The 16,059-nt window shown below is 38.6% G+C and overlaps 1 protein-coding gene across 1 annotated transcript in view; it reads left to right on the forward strand.

Moving 5' to 3' along the window:
- Positions 1-327: 327 nt before the first annotated feature.
- LOC306869325 (transmembrane channel-like protein 2-A) overlaps positions 328-16,059 on the forward strand; it is a gene marked incomplete at both ends in the record, with an annotated part of 34,832 nt that continues 19,100 nt past the window's right edge. The window contains 15 exons of the mRNA XM_079416032.1: positions 328-367; positions 439-477; positions 751-1,117; positions 8,374-8,523; positions 9,577-9,667; positions 9,927-10,008; positions 10,234-10,340; positions 10,942-11,040; positions 11,725-11,867; positions 13,190-13,337; positions 13,598-13,786; positions 13,883-14,062; positions 14,175-14,333; positions 14,490-14,618; positions 14,692-14,759. Coding sequence (XP_079272158.1) covers positions 328-367; positions 439-477; positions 751-1,117; positions 8,374-8,523; positions 9,577-9,667; positions 9,927-10,008; positions 10,234-10,340; positions 10,942-11,040; positions 11,725-11,867; positions 13,190-13,337; positions 13,598-13,786; positions 13,883-14,062; positions 14,175-14,333; positions 14,490-14,618; positions 14,692-14,759 — 1,991 coding nt within the window. The remainder of the gene's footprint in view (positions 368-438; positions 478-750; positions 1,118-8,373; positions 8,524-9,576; positions 9,668-9,926; positions 10,009-10,233; positions 10,341-10,941; positions 11,041-11,724; positions 11,868-13,189; positions 13,338-13,597; positions 13,787-13,882; positions 14,063-14,174; positions 14,334-14,489; positions 14,619-14,691; positions 14,760-16,059) is intronic.

A 16,059-nucleotide genomic window follows, 5' to 3' on the forward strand; every position in this document is an offset into this window, starting at 1 on the left:
TTGTTTTACTTCATGTAAATTCTCAGATCATTTTAATATTGAGGGATTTTTTTTGGCATTTGTGTTAATTCCTGTCTTAAATAGAACTGTTTTTCTCTAAAAGACTTCAACTAAACTCTTATCATCCAGACAATTTTTCCAGCTCATACTAATATACTAATACTAATATAAATCGCTATTACACACTTCAGGTCATGCTATGAGGTGTTGCTATGGCAATAGGGAGTCAGTTACTTGAGAGTAGTTGCACACCTGTGCAGTAATTTGTTAGACCACAGGTGCAAGGGAAGAAATTCAGAGACTAATAGAGATCAGAAGGGCAGCAAAATGCCAAAGAAAAGTGATACAACAAGAAAACTGGAAGATGGTGAGTAACACATTAATTTAAAATGTTGTTTAAAATGATGTCATTACATTCTGTTACATTTTTTTATATAGTGGGAATAGAAATTGATGGAGATGTAGAGAGTGCTGAAGGTAAGAAAACGATTTCCCTGATTTGTTTACTTTATTTTCCTCTTTATTTTATTTAATTAGTGGTGCAAACATCAAGATTTCTATCGTTTATAGTCTAGACATAAACAACAGCTAGATCACTTCACATAGTTACAGCACATTTTGAAGAGGCAAACCTCACTTTTTTTCCAGAATTTCTATCTCTGTGTTTATCTGCATTATTCAGAAAAAAATGTCTCGTTTTTATGCATGATATGCCTTTATAAATATACAGCTGTGCCATCCTTTACTCAGAGGACAATAAAGCAAAAGGCAAGGGTGCTAAAAAAACAGCAGCTGGTAAGAGGGGCAAAGCAGCTACCAGTGAGGATGAAGATGAGGATGATGAACCTCCAAGAGGTCGTCGAACAGCCAATAAAAAAAAAGCAGCCCAGGCAGAAGAGGAAGACAGCGATGATGATGATATTCCACAGAGGAGATGTGCCGGAAACAGGAGAAGAGGAAAAGTACACGAGAGTGGGCGAGATGGGGAAAATGAAAAGTCCGGCAGAAAAAACAGGAGAGGTGGAAACAAAAAACAGAAGGATGGCAAGGGGAAAGGAAAAGACAAGGACAATGACAAAGACAGCGACAAAGATGAAAAGAAGAAAAAGAACAGTAGGTATGCTGACACAAATGGGCATGTGATAGAATTAAATAATTTACTGATAATTAACTGACTTCATTAACTCCTCACGACACCTACACCAAGTGATCACTGAATGTAAGACAAAACTTTCCTAAAACTCCTATTATAGATAGCCCTACTTAAACGTTCCTCTTTTAACAGTCCATCCTTAGGTTTTATTGAAATATTTATAGTTTTTCAGATCTTATTTACGTACCATGTTTTCAAATTCTTTCTGAAAGTGGTTTGTTTTGTAAGAAAATATAGGCTCAAATATTCCAGCCTTTCCATATAATTTGACAGTATAATTTTAACTATTCAAACCCATTACATTTTTAATACTAGGCTATGTCTACCCATACGCTCTAGACCAGTGCTTCTCAAAGTCCGGACTCCATTTCCTATTTCAAGAGCACTAATTATGTTTCCTACTTTGATAAACGCATGCTAAACTTATAAATCATTTTAGCTTTTATTGTCTTTTTGGAGATCCGAAATGTAAGATAAGGTGAGATATTGAAACTTTTCCTAGCGTATGACGTTTGAGATAATCGGACGACATTTCACCGCTAATATTGTCATGAGTCCGGGACCTGCAGTTCTTCCTTTCTCCACCAGAGGTCACCATCTCCCTTCCTCCCAGACTCCATTCCCCTAACTCCACACACCGGTCACATTACACACACCTGGTAACATATTACACTCCTAGCTGTTCCCCATTGGCATGGACTATTTATGCATCACACTCCCGCTACTCTGTCTGGTTCAATTAATTGTATTTGATGGTATGTGTTTGAGGTGGTTGATACATGCACTGTGTTGCCTTTAAATGTATCCCGTTCTGGAACCTGTTTAGTTTTGCCTTGTTGGCCTTTTTGTTTCTTATTAAAGCCGTCTTACCTGCACTTGGACCCAGACTTCGTCTTTCCAAGGCGCTCTCGAAGTGTTCCGTGACAAATATGAGTAGGCTTTTTTTATCACTTAGAATAGATTATGGCCATTTGACTTATAGCAGTGCCCAGTGTTTCCCATACATTGAGTTATTCGTGGCGGCCCGTCACAATATCAAAAATGACCGCCAAAAATAGATTTTTCAAAAGGCTTACTTTGTTGAATAAACTGAGCACTGCACATCTCAAAATTAAAATGCAGTGCGGGACTTGTAATCCAAAGGTTGCGGGTTCGAGTCTTGGCCGGCAGGAATTGTAGGTGGGGAGAGTGAATGTCCAGCGCTCGCTCCACCCTCAATACCACGACTGAGGTGCCCTTTGAGCAAGACACCGAACCCCCAACTGCTCCCCGGGCACCGCAGCATAAATGGCTGCCCACTGCTCCGGGTGTGTGTTCACGGTGTGTGTGTGTGTTCACTGCTGTGTGTGTGCACGTTGGATGGGTTAAATGCAGAGCACGAATTCCGAGTATGGGTCACCATACTTGGCTGAATGTCACTTCACTAAAAGAACCGTCCGTCTTCAGAAAAGCTTCAATGACATTTTCATTTCGTCTTTCCTGTAATGCCTGATAAAGTAGCGAATGAATTTGCATTTGCAAGTCTGTGGGAAACACTAGTGTCTGTCCGCAAACATAAACAAAAAGCATGCTTCAGGGGGCTTGTTCATTTAACACGTTTGCCAAACAAGCCAGGTTTATTTCAGTTAGTCTGACTTATTTTGAACCAAATCAATTGCCAATAAGTCAGACTAACTTAAATAAACCTGGCTTATTTGGTAAATCTGTCTAATGAAACAGGCCCCAGAACTGTTTTGAGAAGGTGCTTAAGTTTTGAGCCATGTATTATTACATGGTGGGGGGAGGGGGAATCGGCCAAACATATCGGCCAAAAAAACAGCATCATATATCGACCATTGGCCACCCTGATTTCTAAATATCGGCATAGGCCAGAGAAAAACCCTTGTCGGTCACCTTTGACACTAATGAAAATTCAGATTTGGACCTTTGAATGTAGACTTTGAGAACCCCTGCTCTAGATGCACATTTGTACTTGTTAGTGTTCAGTGCTGTTAATCTCCATTGTAAAAGCGCAGACTTTTGTTAAAAAAACATACTTTCAACAATGTAGGCTCAAATATACTGTTAGTATTATGGGTGTAGGAACATTTACACAATGAGGGTGGAAACACTGGAAACAAAAAAAATTACTCTTGTTTTTCACTAAACTTATCTAAAAATCAGTAATAATTTATTTTAATGTGTTCCCATTACACAACATTAATTACTGCAAGTTTAGGTTAGGGTTGTTATTTTTCAAGTTTTTTTGTGTAGCGCTTTTCATGACACAAATCGACAAACAAAATTTAAGTTTGTACAATATATTTAGTAGTAGTTTATCAGTGGTGACTGTCAAGTTGATGTACATATGGCAGAAATGTACGGTAAAATCACTTATTGACGTAATCAAACAGACGATGAACACTATTAACAGCAATGATTATATGTTGCAATCAAACTTATAGCAAAATTTGGTAGTTCTGTGTGTTGTTTCAGGGTTAGATTTAAACAGAGAGAGTGTGTCTGAACCGCAAACGTTATCAGGAAGGTTGTTCCAGAGTTTTGGAGCCAAGTGCAAAAAAGCTCTACCTCCTTTGGTGGACATTGCTATCCTAGGCACTACCAAAAGTCCAGAGTTTTGAGACCTTAGGGAGCATGATGGATTGTAGCGTAGAAGACTAGTTAAGTACGCAGGAGCTAAACCTGTTAGGGTTTGCTGGGGGGGGATGAACCCAATCGCAGACAGTATGCAATTAACACGGATTTATTCAGACAAAACAGGGAAAACAAAACCCACAATGGGGCAAAACAAGACTGGAGGGCAAAAACAAAGACTAACTACACTAGACTAAGACTTGACAAATAACTAGCAACAGGATCAGGACTTCACAAGACCGAGTTCTTCACGAGGTACTCACAGGAAGGTCTACACATAGGTAACGTATCACAGGATACACACACTGAGAATCACAATGAACCGGCGCCAGACTGCAAACACAAAGGGATTAAATAAAGAGACTAATGATAAAACAACAGGTGACACAGGTAAAGCAATAATGACAAAACGAGGATAACAAGGGGGCGGGGCAAGAGAACGAGACAACACAAGCACATGGCCCAAACAAAAGGCCATGTGCTTGCACACAAAACATGGGTCTGTCATGATCCTGCCTCAAGAATTAAAGAACGACAAGGACTAGATGGCAGAATCATGACAGAACCCCTCCCTTAAGGAGCGGCTTCCAGACGCTCCTCAAGGGAACATCAAACACTGGACATAACAGACTGTGACACAGACACAAACCAACAAAACATGACAAATAACAGCAACGGCAAACAAGAATAAACAATAACAGGGTTGGGGTGACACATTAGAAACAAAAAACAAGGAAGGGGAGGCACAACAAAGTTCTTAGGAGGAAGTCCATGGTGAGACGGTGGGTCAGGGGTCTTCGGGATGAGGGTGTGGGCCGCGGATGACGGTTCCGGGCAGATTTGGGTGGAGTAGTGTGGAAATTGGGCTTGGGCGAAACAGTCCGGGGTTGGACAGTGACAGGGGGTACAGTGGATGACTGAACATGACTCTTGACAGGGGGAACAACAGGTAACAAAACAGGACACATGATAGGAGGGGTAATAGGCGGCTGTGGAGCTGAAACAGGCACTGGACTCCCCGATGACGGCTCGGAACCAATGCTCCACATCTGCGCCTCAGAAACAGCGTCGTCTGTAGCGGTCTCTGGAACGTCGCTTTCTGTGGCAGATTTGAGTATGGTGCTCTCAGCAACTGGTTTCGAAACTGCACTCTCTGTAGCTGATTTCGGAACCGTGCCCTCTGATGCAGTGGGTACAGGACTAGAAGACGTGACAGGAATTTCAAGGATCTTGACAAGACTCGATAGGTAATCAGATAAGGTCTTGGCAGCAATGACAACTGGCATCTCTTGATGAGCTGACACTGACTGCAGAACTGCTTCCGCAGCTAAATCGGCCTCAGCTTTCTCTGCAGCGCTCACGACTGCAGGCTCTGGTACCGCTCTCTCTGTAGCAGACTCAGAATCTGCCCTCGCTGCAGCAGATTCTGGAGCCGCGCTTACAACGGCAGGCTCAGGAATAGTGCTTTCAGTTACAGCGGCAATTAGAGAAGCTGTCGCAGACTCAGAAGGAGTCTGAGATGGAGGACTGAAAGCTCCCTTCCTCCTCCTCCTCTTTCTCTTTGGCCGCGGGGCAGAGGCCATAGCCGGACTTGCGACCAGTTGGGAAAGTTCGGCGGGAACCACCGCAGGTACGGCAGACTCTGCGGAGGAGGACTCTGACGCCGACTCCCACGACAGCCATCTTCCTCGTTTTCCACGAAGACTTGTAGCTGCGGATGGCGCCTCGGGAGTCAAGGTGGAATGAGTCTGGTTCCCCAGTGTAGCCACCCCGAGGACGCGACCCTCCGGGATCACGGGCAGCATGGCCGGCGATGACGACATGGGAGTCTGTGGCTCCTTTCGACACAAACAATCCACCAATTCTCGGAAAGGACGGCGGACCAGTCTCTCCCGTTCAGCCAGAGGAGGAGGGGTATTGAGACCCGCGACGAAGTAACAGTTGACCAGGATCTCCGGCAAGAAAAATCTCTTCCCTTCCACGACCTGGGCGTACCGTCTCAAGGTCGACTCACCCTGGGGAGGAAATGGAAGTCTTCCACTCTTACTGTCATCGATAGCCGACTGCCACCATAGCTCCTGGTCATCCAAATTTTGCTTGACGGAATAAGACATACTGTCTGCTGGGTTCTGTTGTGGCCGGTTCATTCTGTTAGGGTTTGCTGGGGGGGGGGGGGGGGGTGAACCCAATCGCAGACAGTATGCAATTAACACAGATTTATTCAGACAAAACAGGGAAAACAAAACCCACAATGGGGCAAAACAAGACTGGAGGGCAAAAACAAAGACTAACTACACTAGACTAAGACTTGACAAATAACTAGCAACAGGATCAGGACTTCACAAGACAGAGTTCTTCACGAGGTACTCACAGGAAGGTCTACACATAGGTAACGTATCACAGGATACACACACTGAGAATCACAATGAACCGGCGCCAGACAGCAAACACAAAGGGATTAAATAAAGAGACTAATGATAAAACAACAGGTGACACAGGTAAAGCAATAATGACAAAACGAGGATAACAAGGGGGCGGGGCAAGAGAACGAGACAACACAAGCACATGGCCCAAACAAAAGGCCATGTGCTTGCACACAAAACATGGGTCTGTCATGATCCTGCCTCAAGAATTAAAGAACGACAAGGACTAGATGGCAGAATCATGACATAAACCATTAAGGGTTTAATAAATTTGTAACTGATGCGGAACTTAATAGGTAGCCAGTGCAGAGACTGTAAGGTCCATACATTTGGCCCAAAGAAGGTATCCAATGGTGGCTGAAGGTTTCCTGCGTGTTTGGTCTTTTCAATGCGCAAAGTTCTTTAATTTAAATTAAACTCTAATCTGACTCCATTTTATTATTTAATCTGACTCCATTTTATTATGACCTCATATTTAGGTTGAAATGTAAATTAGTTGTTTGTCTTTTTCTAATTAGTATTCTTATGATATTTGATTGTTCTAGTTAACTCTTGACTTTATATTTACTCGTTCATTCGGGTGCTCTTGTCGCTAACAAGGATACAACGTAATAGAGTCAATAATTACAGAGTAAAACAGAATAAAGTCAAATGTAACAATTTATTATCAGTCAGGTAAATACTGTATGTGTTATGCCAATTACATAGCCAATTCAGAGAGATCAAATCATATCAATACAAAACATAGAATTCTCAAAAATAAATCTACGAGTAAAAGATGTATACCTGACTTTATAGAAATACATAGTGTGAAGTGTAGAGACACACCACACTATGGGCTTCTGGCTACAGAATCGCCCCGATCCTTTTGCAACATTTCCTTAAGTACTTCAGACCAAGACCAACACCCCCCAAGATAGAGACAGGAACTAACAATTGGAATTTGCATTGATCGGTAATTTTGCATGAAAACCACTGGGAACTGACCCGCCCTCTACAGTGTGCAAAATATCTCTGAACTCTTAGGATCTGTATTACCTTTTAGTTTACATTTTATAAGAATGAGACCATTGTACCAGTCGCCCTGAGACAATACAAATGATACCAAACATGACTGTAAATATCACTTGCATTAATGTAGAACATTACATTCTACTATTGACCATTCTGAGTGAGCTGAGTGAAGGGAAGGAAGGGGATAAAAAGGAACCGTTGCATATGTGAAAGAGTCGTTTTCCCGCATTTTCTCTCAGTGGGATGTGGAGACAGATGTCTGTATGTTAATACACTGTGTGTGTGTTGTCCATCTCAGAAGTTCAAAGTGTCTTAGATTCTGTAATTCTTACAAGACCGTAAAATTGGGGTAATATGATCATATTTTCTTGACCTGGTAAGGACTCTAGCAGCTGCATTTTGTACTCTCTGTAGCTTGTTTATTGAAGATGCAGGACAACCACCTAGCAGTGCATTACAATAGTCCAGTCTAGAAGTCATGAATGCATGAACTAGCTTTTCTGTATCAGAAACAGGTAATGTGTCGTAGCTTGGCAATGTTTAAGATGGAAGAATGATACATCTGTCTAGTTGCAAATTGTAATCCAAGTGATTCTGTTTACTGTTTTTTTTGGTCCAATAAGTAATATTTCTGTTTTATCCAAATTTAATAGGAGAAAATGATTGGTCATCCAGTCTTTTACATTTTTTAACACACTCTGTTAGTTTAGATAATTTAGAAGTTTCATCTGGTCTTGTTGAGATATATAGTTGAGTATCATCAGCATAACAATGGAATCTAATCCCATATTTTCTAATAATATTATCAAGGGGCAACATGAATATTGAAAATAGCAGAGGACCTAGGACAGATCCTTGTGGAACTCCATACTTAATAATATATTACTTGCTTGTAATTAAGCATAATCTAATGTTATTACTATAGAAAATGCATGTTACGTGTAACAAGGACACGTTCAAATAAAGGGGTTACCAATATGTCTTACCATTATAATTCTTGTTATTATAAAATCTTTATATCTTTGTGTTGTCGTTTTAAGTCTAAATCTAACCATTTTTGTTTATGCAAGTCAAAAATAAGACAAAATAACTAAACGTAATAATGGACTGTAAGAATGAAGCACTCTATCACTTCATGTTTTGTTTTAGTGGTGATGATTCCAAATCAGATGAAGAGGAGGAGTCCATGTCTGAAGGAGAAATGGCAAAACTGATGGAGGAGGTGGAGGAGAAGAAGAAACTGATAGCAAACATCAGAAACAAGCCCTGGCGAATGAGAAGACGACTGAAAGTCCTCAAGTACTGAGGAACGTTATGCAATATTTTTTTATAAAAAATCAGTAAGGTTGAAGAGACCCGCTGTAGCCAGGACTAAATTCACAATACAGCATGTTTTTCTAAAACAATTACTGCTAAATAAAAGTATGAAGAACAAATATAATGGCGACATTATTTTATTAAGTGATTTCATTAAATTAATTCTTCCACTAGAAGATATAGTCACTGGCATAAAGGCCCCGATATACTTCAAACGAAGTTCGTTTTCGTTCTTCATTTGGGGGCAAAAAGACGTTCGAAAAGGCTGGGTGACGGCGGTATACTGTTTTCGAACATTCCAACATTAATCTACATTAAGATTACATTAATCTACAGCCCGCTGCTGGAGGCGGGCTGTAGATTAATGTAAAAACGTGCCGCGACGCTCGCGCGAATGCTCTAAACACAACAACGATGCAACAATGGTGTATCTAGGCCTTTTATTAAACTGGATAAATTATTACACGTTTTTATATTTCATGTGTTATCATATCGGCCTTATTTTGTTCGAATGTCGTATCAGTTCGTTCTTCGATTTTGTTTGAAGTATATCAGGGCCTTAACTTAACTTAACTTAACTTAACTTAACTTAACTTAACGTAAAGGGATACTCAACACATAAAAAAAATTACATTTTGTCTTAATTTACTCAATTGACTGTGGTTTCAAACCTGTGTCCTTCTTCTTTGAAAAAAATATATTTTGGAGAACTTTGGAAACCAATCAACTTTGTAGCAAATAAACTTGTTGCCCAGACGAAAGTAAGTCATACAGTAATGAAACAATATCAAAGATAAGTAAATGATGACAAACGTTTTTATACGTTCTGGGATTTAGTGGGTTTAATACTTTAATAGGCCTTTATGACTGTTGTGCAGTGGCACAATCTCTGGTAAACATCTGTTTTACATCATATTTGTTTCTATATTGTGTATTTTAACTGCAATATTTTATACATCAATCAGATTCAAGGACTACAACTATTTATTTAATCTCTTCCTCACAATTCCATGTTCTCCTTAATTGTGTCTATAGAGAGGCTCAGCAGTTTGTGGATAAATTTGAAGGTGCTTTGGGCAAAGGGAAAGGCAGGAAACTCTATGCCTACAAAGTCATGATGATGAAGGTAGGAACATGAAAATCTTCAAAGTCATAGAGAGACTTTGCAGTGGACACTTTTGACTAAAACCAGTATGCAACCACCGAGCAATTCCTTAACAATCACCCAGATCACCCTATAGCAACAACATATCAATTTAGATACATTAGCAACCCCATATTAACCACCCACAACAGCAAAGCTTCATGATGGCAAAATCTAAAATGTAAAAATCTAGTTAATTGTAGCTGCCTAATATTCCCTATATTCTTTGTGCCTCATACAGAAATGGATAAAGTTTCAAAGAGATTTTGAAAATTTTAGGACCTCTTGCATCCCATGGGAGCGGAAAATAAAGGAAGTTGAGAGTAAGTACTAATGACCCCCCCCCCCCCCCCCCCCCCCCCCACACACACACACACACACACACACACACACCCAAGAGGAACGGAGCATATCATGTCTTATTGATGATGGAAAATTATTTATTTCACCTGTACTGAATTAGGAATTAAACTATATTTAAGTGAATGTTTCCTGCAAGTGACCAAAAAAAGAGCCCTGACCCTTGGCGATGTTTCATCCATTTGCAGGTCACTTTGGCTCCTCAGTTGCTTCATACTTTATTTTCCTCCGTTGGATGTACGGCATGAACTTGATCCTCTTCAGCTTGACCTTTGGCCTGGTTGTGATACCAGAGGTCAGTATATAATCAGTTATGTTGTGCTGTACCTACAAACACTAATGATAAAATTATGCCCTTTTGCTTTGCAGTAAAGGGAGCAGTAAAGTATCTTTCTACTTTATCTCCACCCTTAAAGAAATAGTTACAATTTATTTAAAGGGGTCATGACATGTGAGTGCATGTGAGTGTTCTGACAACATAATCAAAATAAAACAGCCGTTTCCAGTCAAAGCATTATTAAATCATTTACTTACAGTTTGTGATGCAGCTGCAGTCAGATCTAGTACCCGCTTCATCTTTCAACAAATGTCTAGTTATAGGCAAAAAAGCTGTGTTTGTAGTAAAACTAAAAGTCATCTGTCCATAATACTGCTTTTTCCACGGCTTTCTCTTGTCTAAATCAGGTGATAAATATGCACATATCAAGCACAGTTTACACCTGAAAGCAGCCCAAAACAGTTCGAAATAAATATTTAGTGAAAGGACAACAAGAGAGAAAGTGGAAAAAGTGTTATTATGGTTTATGGACTGGTATTGTATGGCATGGCAATGGTCGGAAGCACCAGTGTAAAGTTTTTTGGATAAACTATTTATTTAACAAATGATTTTCCACAAGGTTCTCATGGGGCTTCCATATGGGTCCATTCCTCGGAAAACTGTACCAAGAGAAGACCAAGACACTGCTATGGACTATTCTGTTCTCATGGATTTCAATGTAAGATTATGACACATGCATTATACAGAGGTCTGAGACCACTAGTGAAAACATTTGCATTTTAAAATACAAATTTCAGGATTTTATAACAACTGGAGTGAAAGTTGAATTTTTAGAAAAGAACATGAATTTTAGAATATCTTAGTACAGTATTTTTATTATGCCTTTTTTTTTACAGCAGCACCCAGAAGAAAAAAATATATAACAATAAATAAATAAATGGTATAGTAAGGGATCTAAAATATCCTCATGCAGAATAAGGCATTAATATTTGCATTATAAGTACTAATAACCAAACAATAGTTTGCTAATTATTTGCATGCCAATAAGCAATCAGTTAATAGTGAGAATTGGTTAATATAAAATAAAGGGTTCCCGAAAATGTAAAAACATTTAGTCAATGTTTACTTACTAGTTTAATTACTATAAATACATACTTTGAAACTTTAAGATTTTAGAAATTTGAAAGAACTCTTTTTAAAATATGCATATTCTCTGTTATATATATTAAAGAAAAAAGTACACAAGAAAAAAAAACTTTAAAAAAATGCAATTTCATTTTCTTTAGAATCATTTATTTTACATTTTCTGTTTATTTCCAGGTTTAAATAAAATTTAAAACCCCATATTTGTTTTATTTTTCATGGTTATCAATAACACTCTCTGATGCCTTCTCTTTGACAGGGTTACTGCAAGTACTCAGTACTTTTCTATGGCTACTATAATAACCAGAGAACCATTGGCTTCCTGAAGTTTCGTCTCCCTCTGTCTTACCTCCTGGTGGGCATTGGGACCTTCGGGTATAGCCTGATGGTTGTGATCAGAACGTGAGTCCCTTTTTCATTCATTGCTAGATGTTGTAGCAATGACATGAAATGTGACATGTGACTGTGAATATCTATACAAAAAAAACGCGTCTTTGAAAGAGTATAATTGATGTTAGTTCTTACTGAATAACAGAAGGTTGGACAGGTAGAATAGAGTGTTTTGTCTTTGATTCTAAGATGGTTAAAAAGATGAACTGCATGTATAGTCATATTAGATAGCTATGCAGAAAAAAACAAATAAAAAAACATCCAACCTAAAGGTGAAGTGATTAATTTTGGCACTAGTGTAATAATAATAATAGTTCCCCAAACACTTCTACTAACCCTAATACTCGAGCCCACATCTTAGTGATTATTTAAATGCATAGATTTTTATAAATTGCAATTCAATTTGGCCTGACTGTAGCTTCCAAATGTTTTGTTTATATGTATATCTGCAATCTGATTTATATGTTTGCCACATGCATTTGAAAAAAAGTCAACAGGAACAAGCTTAGGAGTCTTGTCAGAGAAAGTTGAAGGCATGTTTTCCACCTCAGAGTATAGTAATGTAATTGTGAGATTAAAAAAATTGTAATTACAAGTAATAGCTATTTTGAGATATAATGTTGCAAGAAATAGTCAAAATTGTTTGATATAAACGTCCAATTATTGAAAATAGTCACTACTGTAAGAAGCAGTCATGAGGAATACAGTGACAATTGAGGTATAAAATCGAAAGTTAGAATTATAAAAAATAAATACATATTTGTGAGATATAAAGTTACACACCTTTATGTCATGATAACTTTCTATAAACTGACTGAAACCGAAGTTATTTTTCACTGAAAATCTTCCCTAACACCCATTAAAATGAAGAAACAGCACCATTTTCATTGGTTCTTGTGTAATATTTTTAATATTATAAAATATCGTAAGATTTTTGTGAAAATAGGCCACACGCTTAGAGAACCGCTGACTTAAGACACATTAACCACATTAGCCTAAAGTTCATTTCTCTACTAAAAAGGATTCAAAGGTTTGCATGCCAACTTCAAAACTCATGACATTGGTCAAGCCAGAGGTTGAGGTGTTGCTCAAATAATGCATTTTAAATAGGCCAGGAGACATTTTAATGTGAAAAACAATAAACACTTCTCCTTTAAATGCAAACCTTTTCTTCAGTTATTCAAAAACTGCGTTCACCACAGCATTACTTTATTATAGTATACTTCCAACATGATCGTGTTATTTTGACTGCAATTAGAAATTGCGCTTCTGTTATCCTGCCGGCGAGAATGGATTCTCTACAAGTGTTGAATAAAGTCCACTCTCGCTGTTAGGATGGCTAAAAACGCAGATGTGGGGGGAGGGGATGGAGAAGACAATGAGTTCACCTTTGCCTGGAAGATGTTCACCAGCTGGGATTATCTTATTGGAAATGCTGAGACAGCCGACAATAAATACGCCTCCATCACCACCAGCTTCAAAGTATGTGATTGTGTGTTTACGTGGAAGTGCTTGGATAGGTGTCGATGTGTGTGAGCTGACCACTTCAGTTTTTGTTTCATGGTCTGGTTGTCCTTTCAGACACCTGAGGAGGTCAACTCTCTGTAAGACCACATATCTGCCACTGGTTTGATAAATCCTCTGGCCAGATCAATTGATATGGTTTATATAAATGTTCATCTGTGGTCTGTAGCTCTATTCATGAGTTTTTCTCAGTTTGGAAACATTAATGCTGTCTGCAGGAGTCCATTGTGGATGAGCAGGAGAACCAAAAGGATGAGAACATTCATCTAAGGAGATTCTTACGTGTCCTAGCCAACTTTCTCATCATATGTACCCTGGGAGGAAGTGGCTATCTCATCTACTTTGTGGTCAAACGTTCCCAAGAGTTTGCCAACATGGACAACCTCTCATGGTATGAGAAGAATGAGGTAAATATAAACACAAAACCACATTCAGCATTTTGTAACAAGATAAATAGATAGAAGACCAATTAATTATGTTATAACAATAACATTGTATCTCAGCTTGAGATCATCATGTCTCTGCTGGGCCTGGTGGGTCCAATGCTCTTTGAGACTATCGCAGAGCTGGAGGAATACCATCCACGTATAGCTCTCAAGTGGCAGCTGGGGCGAATATTTGCACTCTTCCTTGGCAACCTCTATACATTTTTGCTTGCTCTGTTCGATGAGGTCAATGCGAAAGTAAGTTCTCTGATGATAGCAGTGTTTACTTTCTATTCTTAGTTGGGCATCAGTGATTTTTAAGTAAAGAAAAATTTTTTTTTTTTTGTTTGTTTTTTTAATTGGCTTCAAGCTTGAAGATGAGGAATCGATAAAAAATGCCAGCATTTGGTTAATAAAGGAGTATTATGCCAACTATTCAGCCAACAACCCAAATGACACTGGCACTCCACCTCCTATCGACCCTGCTGATGTCATCAGAGGCCCGTGCTGGGAAACTACAGTGGGAATGGTAATGTGTCTTGTGTTCATCTACTGTAGCTCCTCCAGCAGAAATCATATATATATATATAATTAATTGTGTTTAATTGATAAGATCTAAACTTTTGTTTGCACATTTGGTCAAAATGAAAGCATTTAACTGAAACCGTTCACAATCCACCATTAGGAGTTTGTGAAGCTGACGATATCAGATATACAAGTGACTTATCTGACCATCCTCATTGGTGACTTCCTGAGAGCCCTGATTGTGCGTTTCTTGAACTACTGCTGGTGTTGGGATCTGGAAGCTGGCTGGGTAAGTCCAATATATAAGCTCATCACCAACAATCTAAACCGTTTTGATAACTAACAGCCTTTTATATTCTCAGCCCTCCTACGGTGAATTTGACATAAGCGGCAACGTGCTTGGTTTGGTGTTTAACCAAGGAATGATCTGGTAGGAACAAATGCACAAACAACACAACATAAAATGTAAGCAATGGTATCAATGAAAAAGGAAATACTTATAGACCATTTCAACGGCTATTTGGCTGTTTAAGGAAGTGACATCTTTGTTCCTCGGATGTTTCCGGTTAGTGTTCGAGCGCATTCAAAACAATGGCGGCAGGCGCTTGATGCACAGTGGGATTACGATAATTTATTTAATCCTGCTGTTTAAATTGTCAAAATGAAAATTGAGATCCTTGCTGCTCGGTGGTTGGGTGCTCCATCTGGGCTGGAACTAACATACATTTATAAATAATTGGAAATGAAAGGGTTTAGATTTCCGAGAAACGCACCAGTGCAGCAGTGAAGCAAGAAGGCAGAATAGCAACTGGCAACTCTAGGATATAACGTTACAGCACACATTTCAATTAAGGTAAGGAAATGTTGTTGCTTTTTCTATTTGATTATTTGTATTTCTTTACGTTAACTCTTTAAGTTAGATTTTGATTCTTTTTTAGTGAAAAAAGGCCAAACTTTTATTTTCGTTTTATTGCAAGCGTTATGTGGGCTATAATTAACTATAAATTCTCATTAACTGTCTAGCTATCTTGTTAGCAGATAAATACAGTGAGTAACACATTATAGAAATGTATACTGTAAACTTGAATGTTGTATAGTGTAACAGTTAAGTGACGTGACATGAGGCCAAGTATGTTAACTGCAGTAGTTTACAAAAGGTAACGGTAAACATTTTTTCATCATTAATTAAGCTTGTCTAATGTTAATTCCAACATGTACTGATGTATTAAACAATAATAGTATTGTTTTTAAATATTGTGCATAAATTAAATAATTGTTTTACTACTTTTGTCTTTAGGAAAGCCATCAACTGTAATGTAAGACACCTAAGACAGTGAGTGCTACAGGGAGGCAGGAAGGACAGCTGGTTGTCCTGCAGTGCCAAACCACATGTGACCAAATGAACACCCAGATGTGTTTGAGAACTTGGGGATGAAATGCAATGTAATACTTAAAGCTGCTCATGGCCAAGCCACATACTGATGCTGCTTTTGATATTGATCACATATTAATAAATTTGGTGGAAACAGTTGAAAGTGAGAGGACGTCTTTTGTTTATAAGCTGTACTGGTCGAAATTTACACTATACATTACTATTGGTATTAGATTTATTACTATTAGACACATTACTATTTTTTATATTTTTTTAAAAGACGTCTCTTATGTTCATATGCTTATCAAGCCTCCATTTTATTTGATAAAAAATAGACAAAAACCGTAATATTGTGAAA

Source organism: Barbus barbus (genome assembly GCF_936440315.1).
Source record: "Barbus barbus genome assembly, chromosome: 5".
Classification (NCBI taxonomy): domain Eukaryota; kingdom Metazoa; phylum Chordata; class Actinopteri; order Cypriniformes; family Cyprinidae; genus Barbus; species Barbus barbus.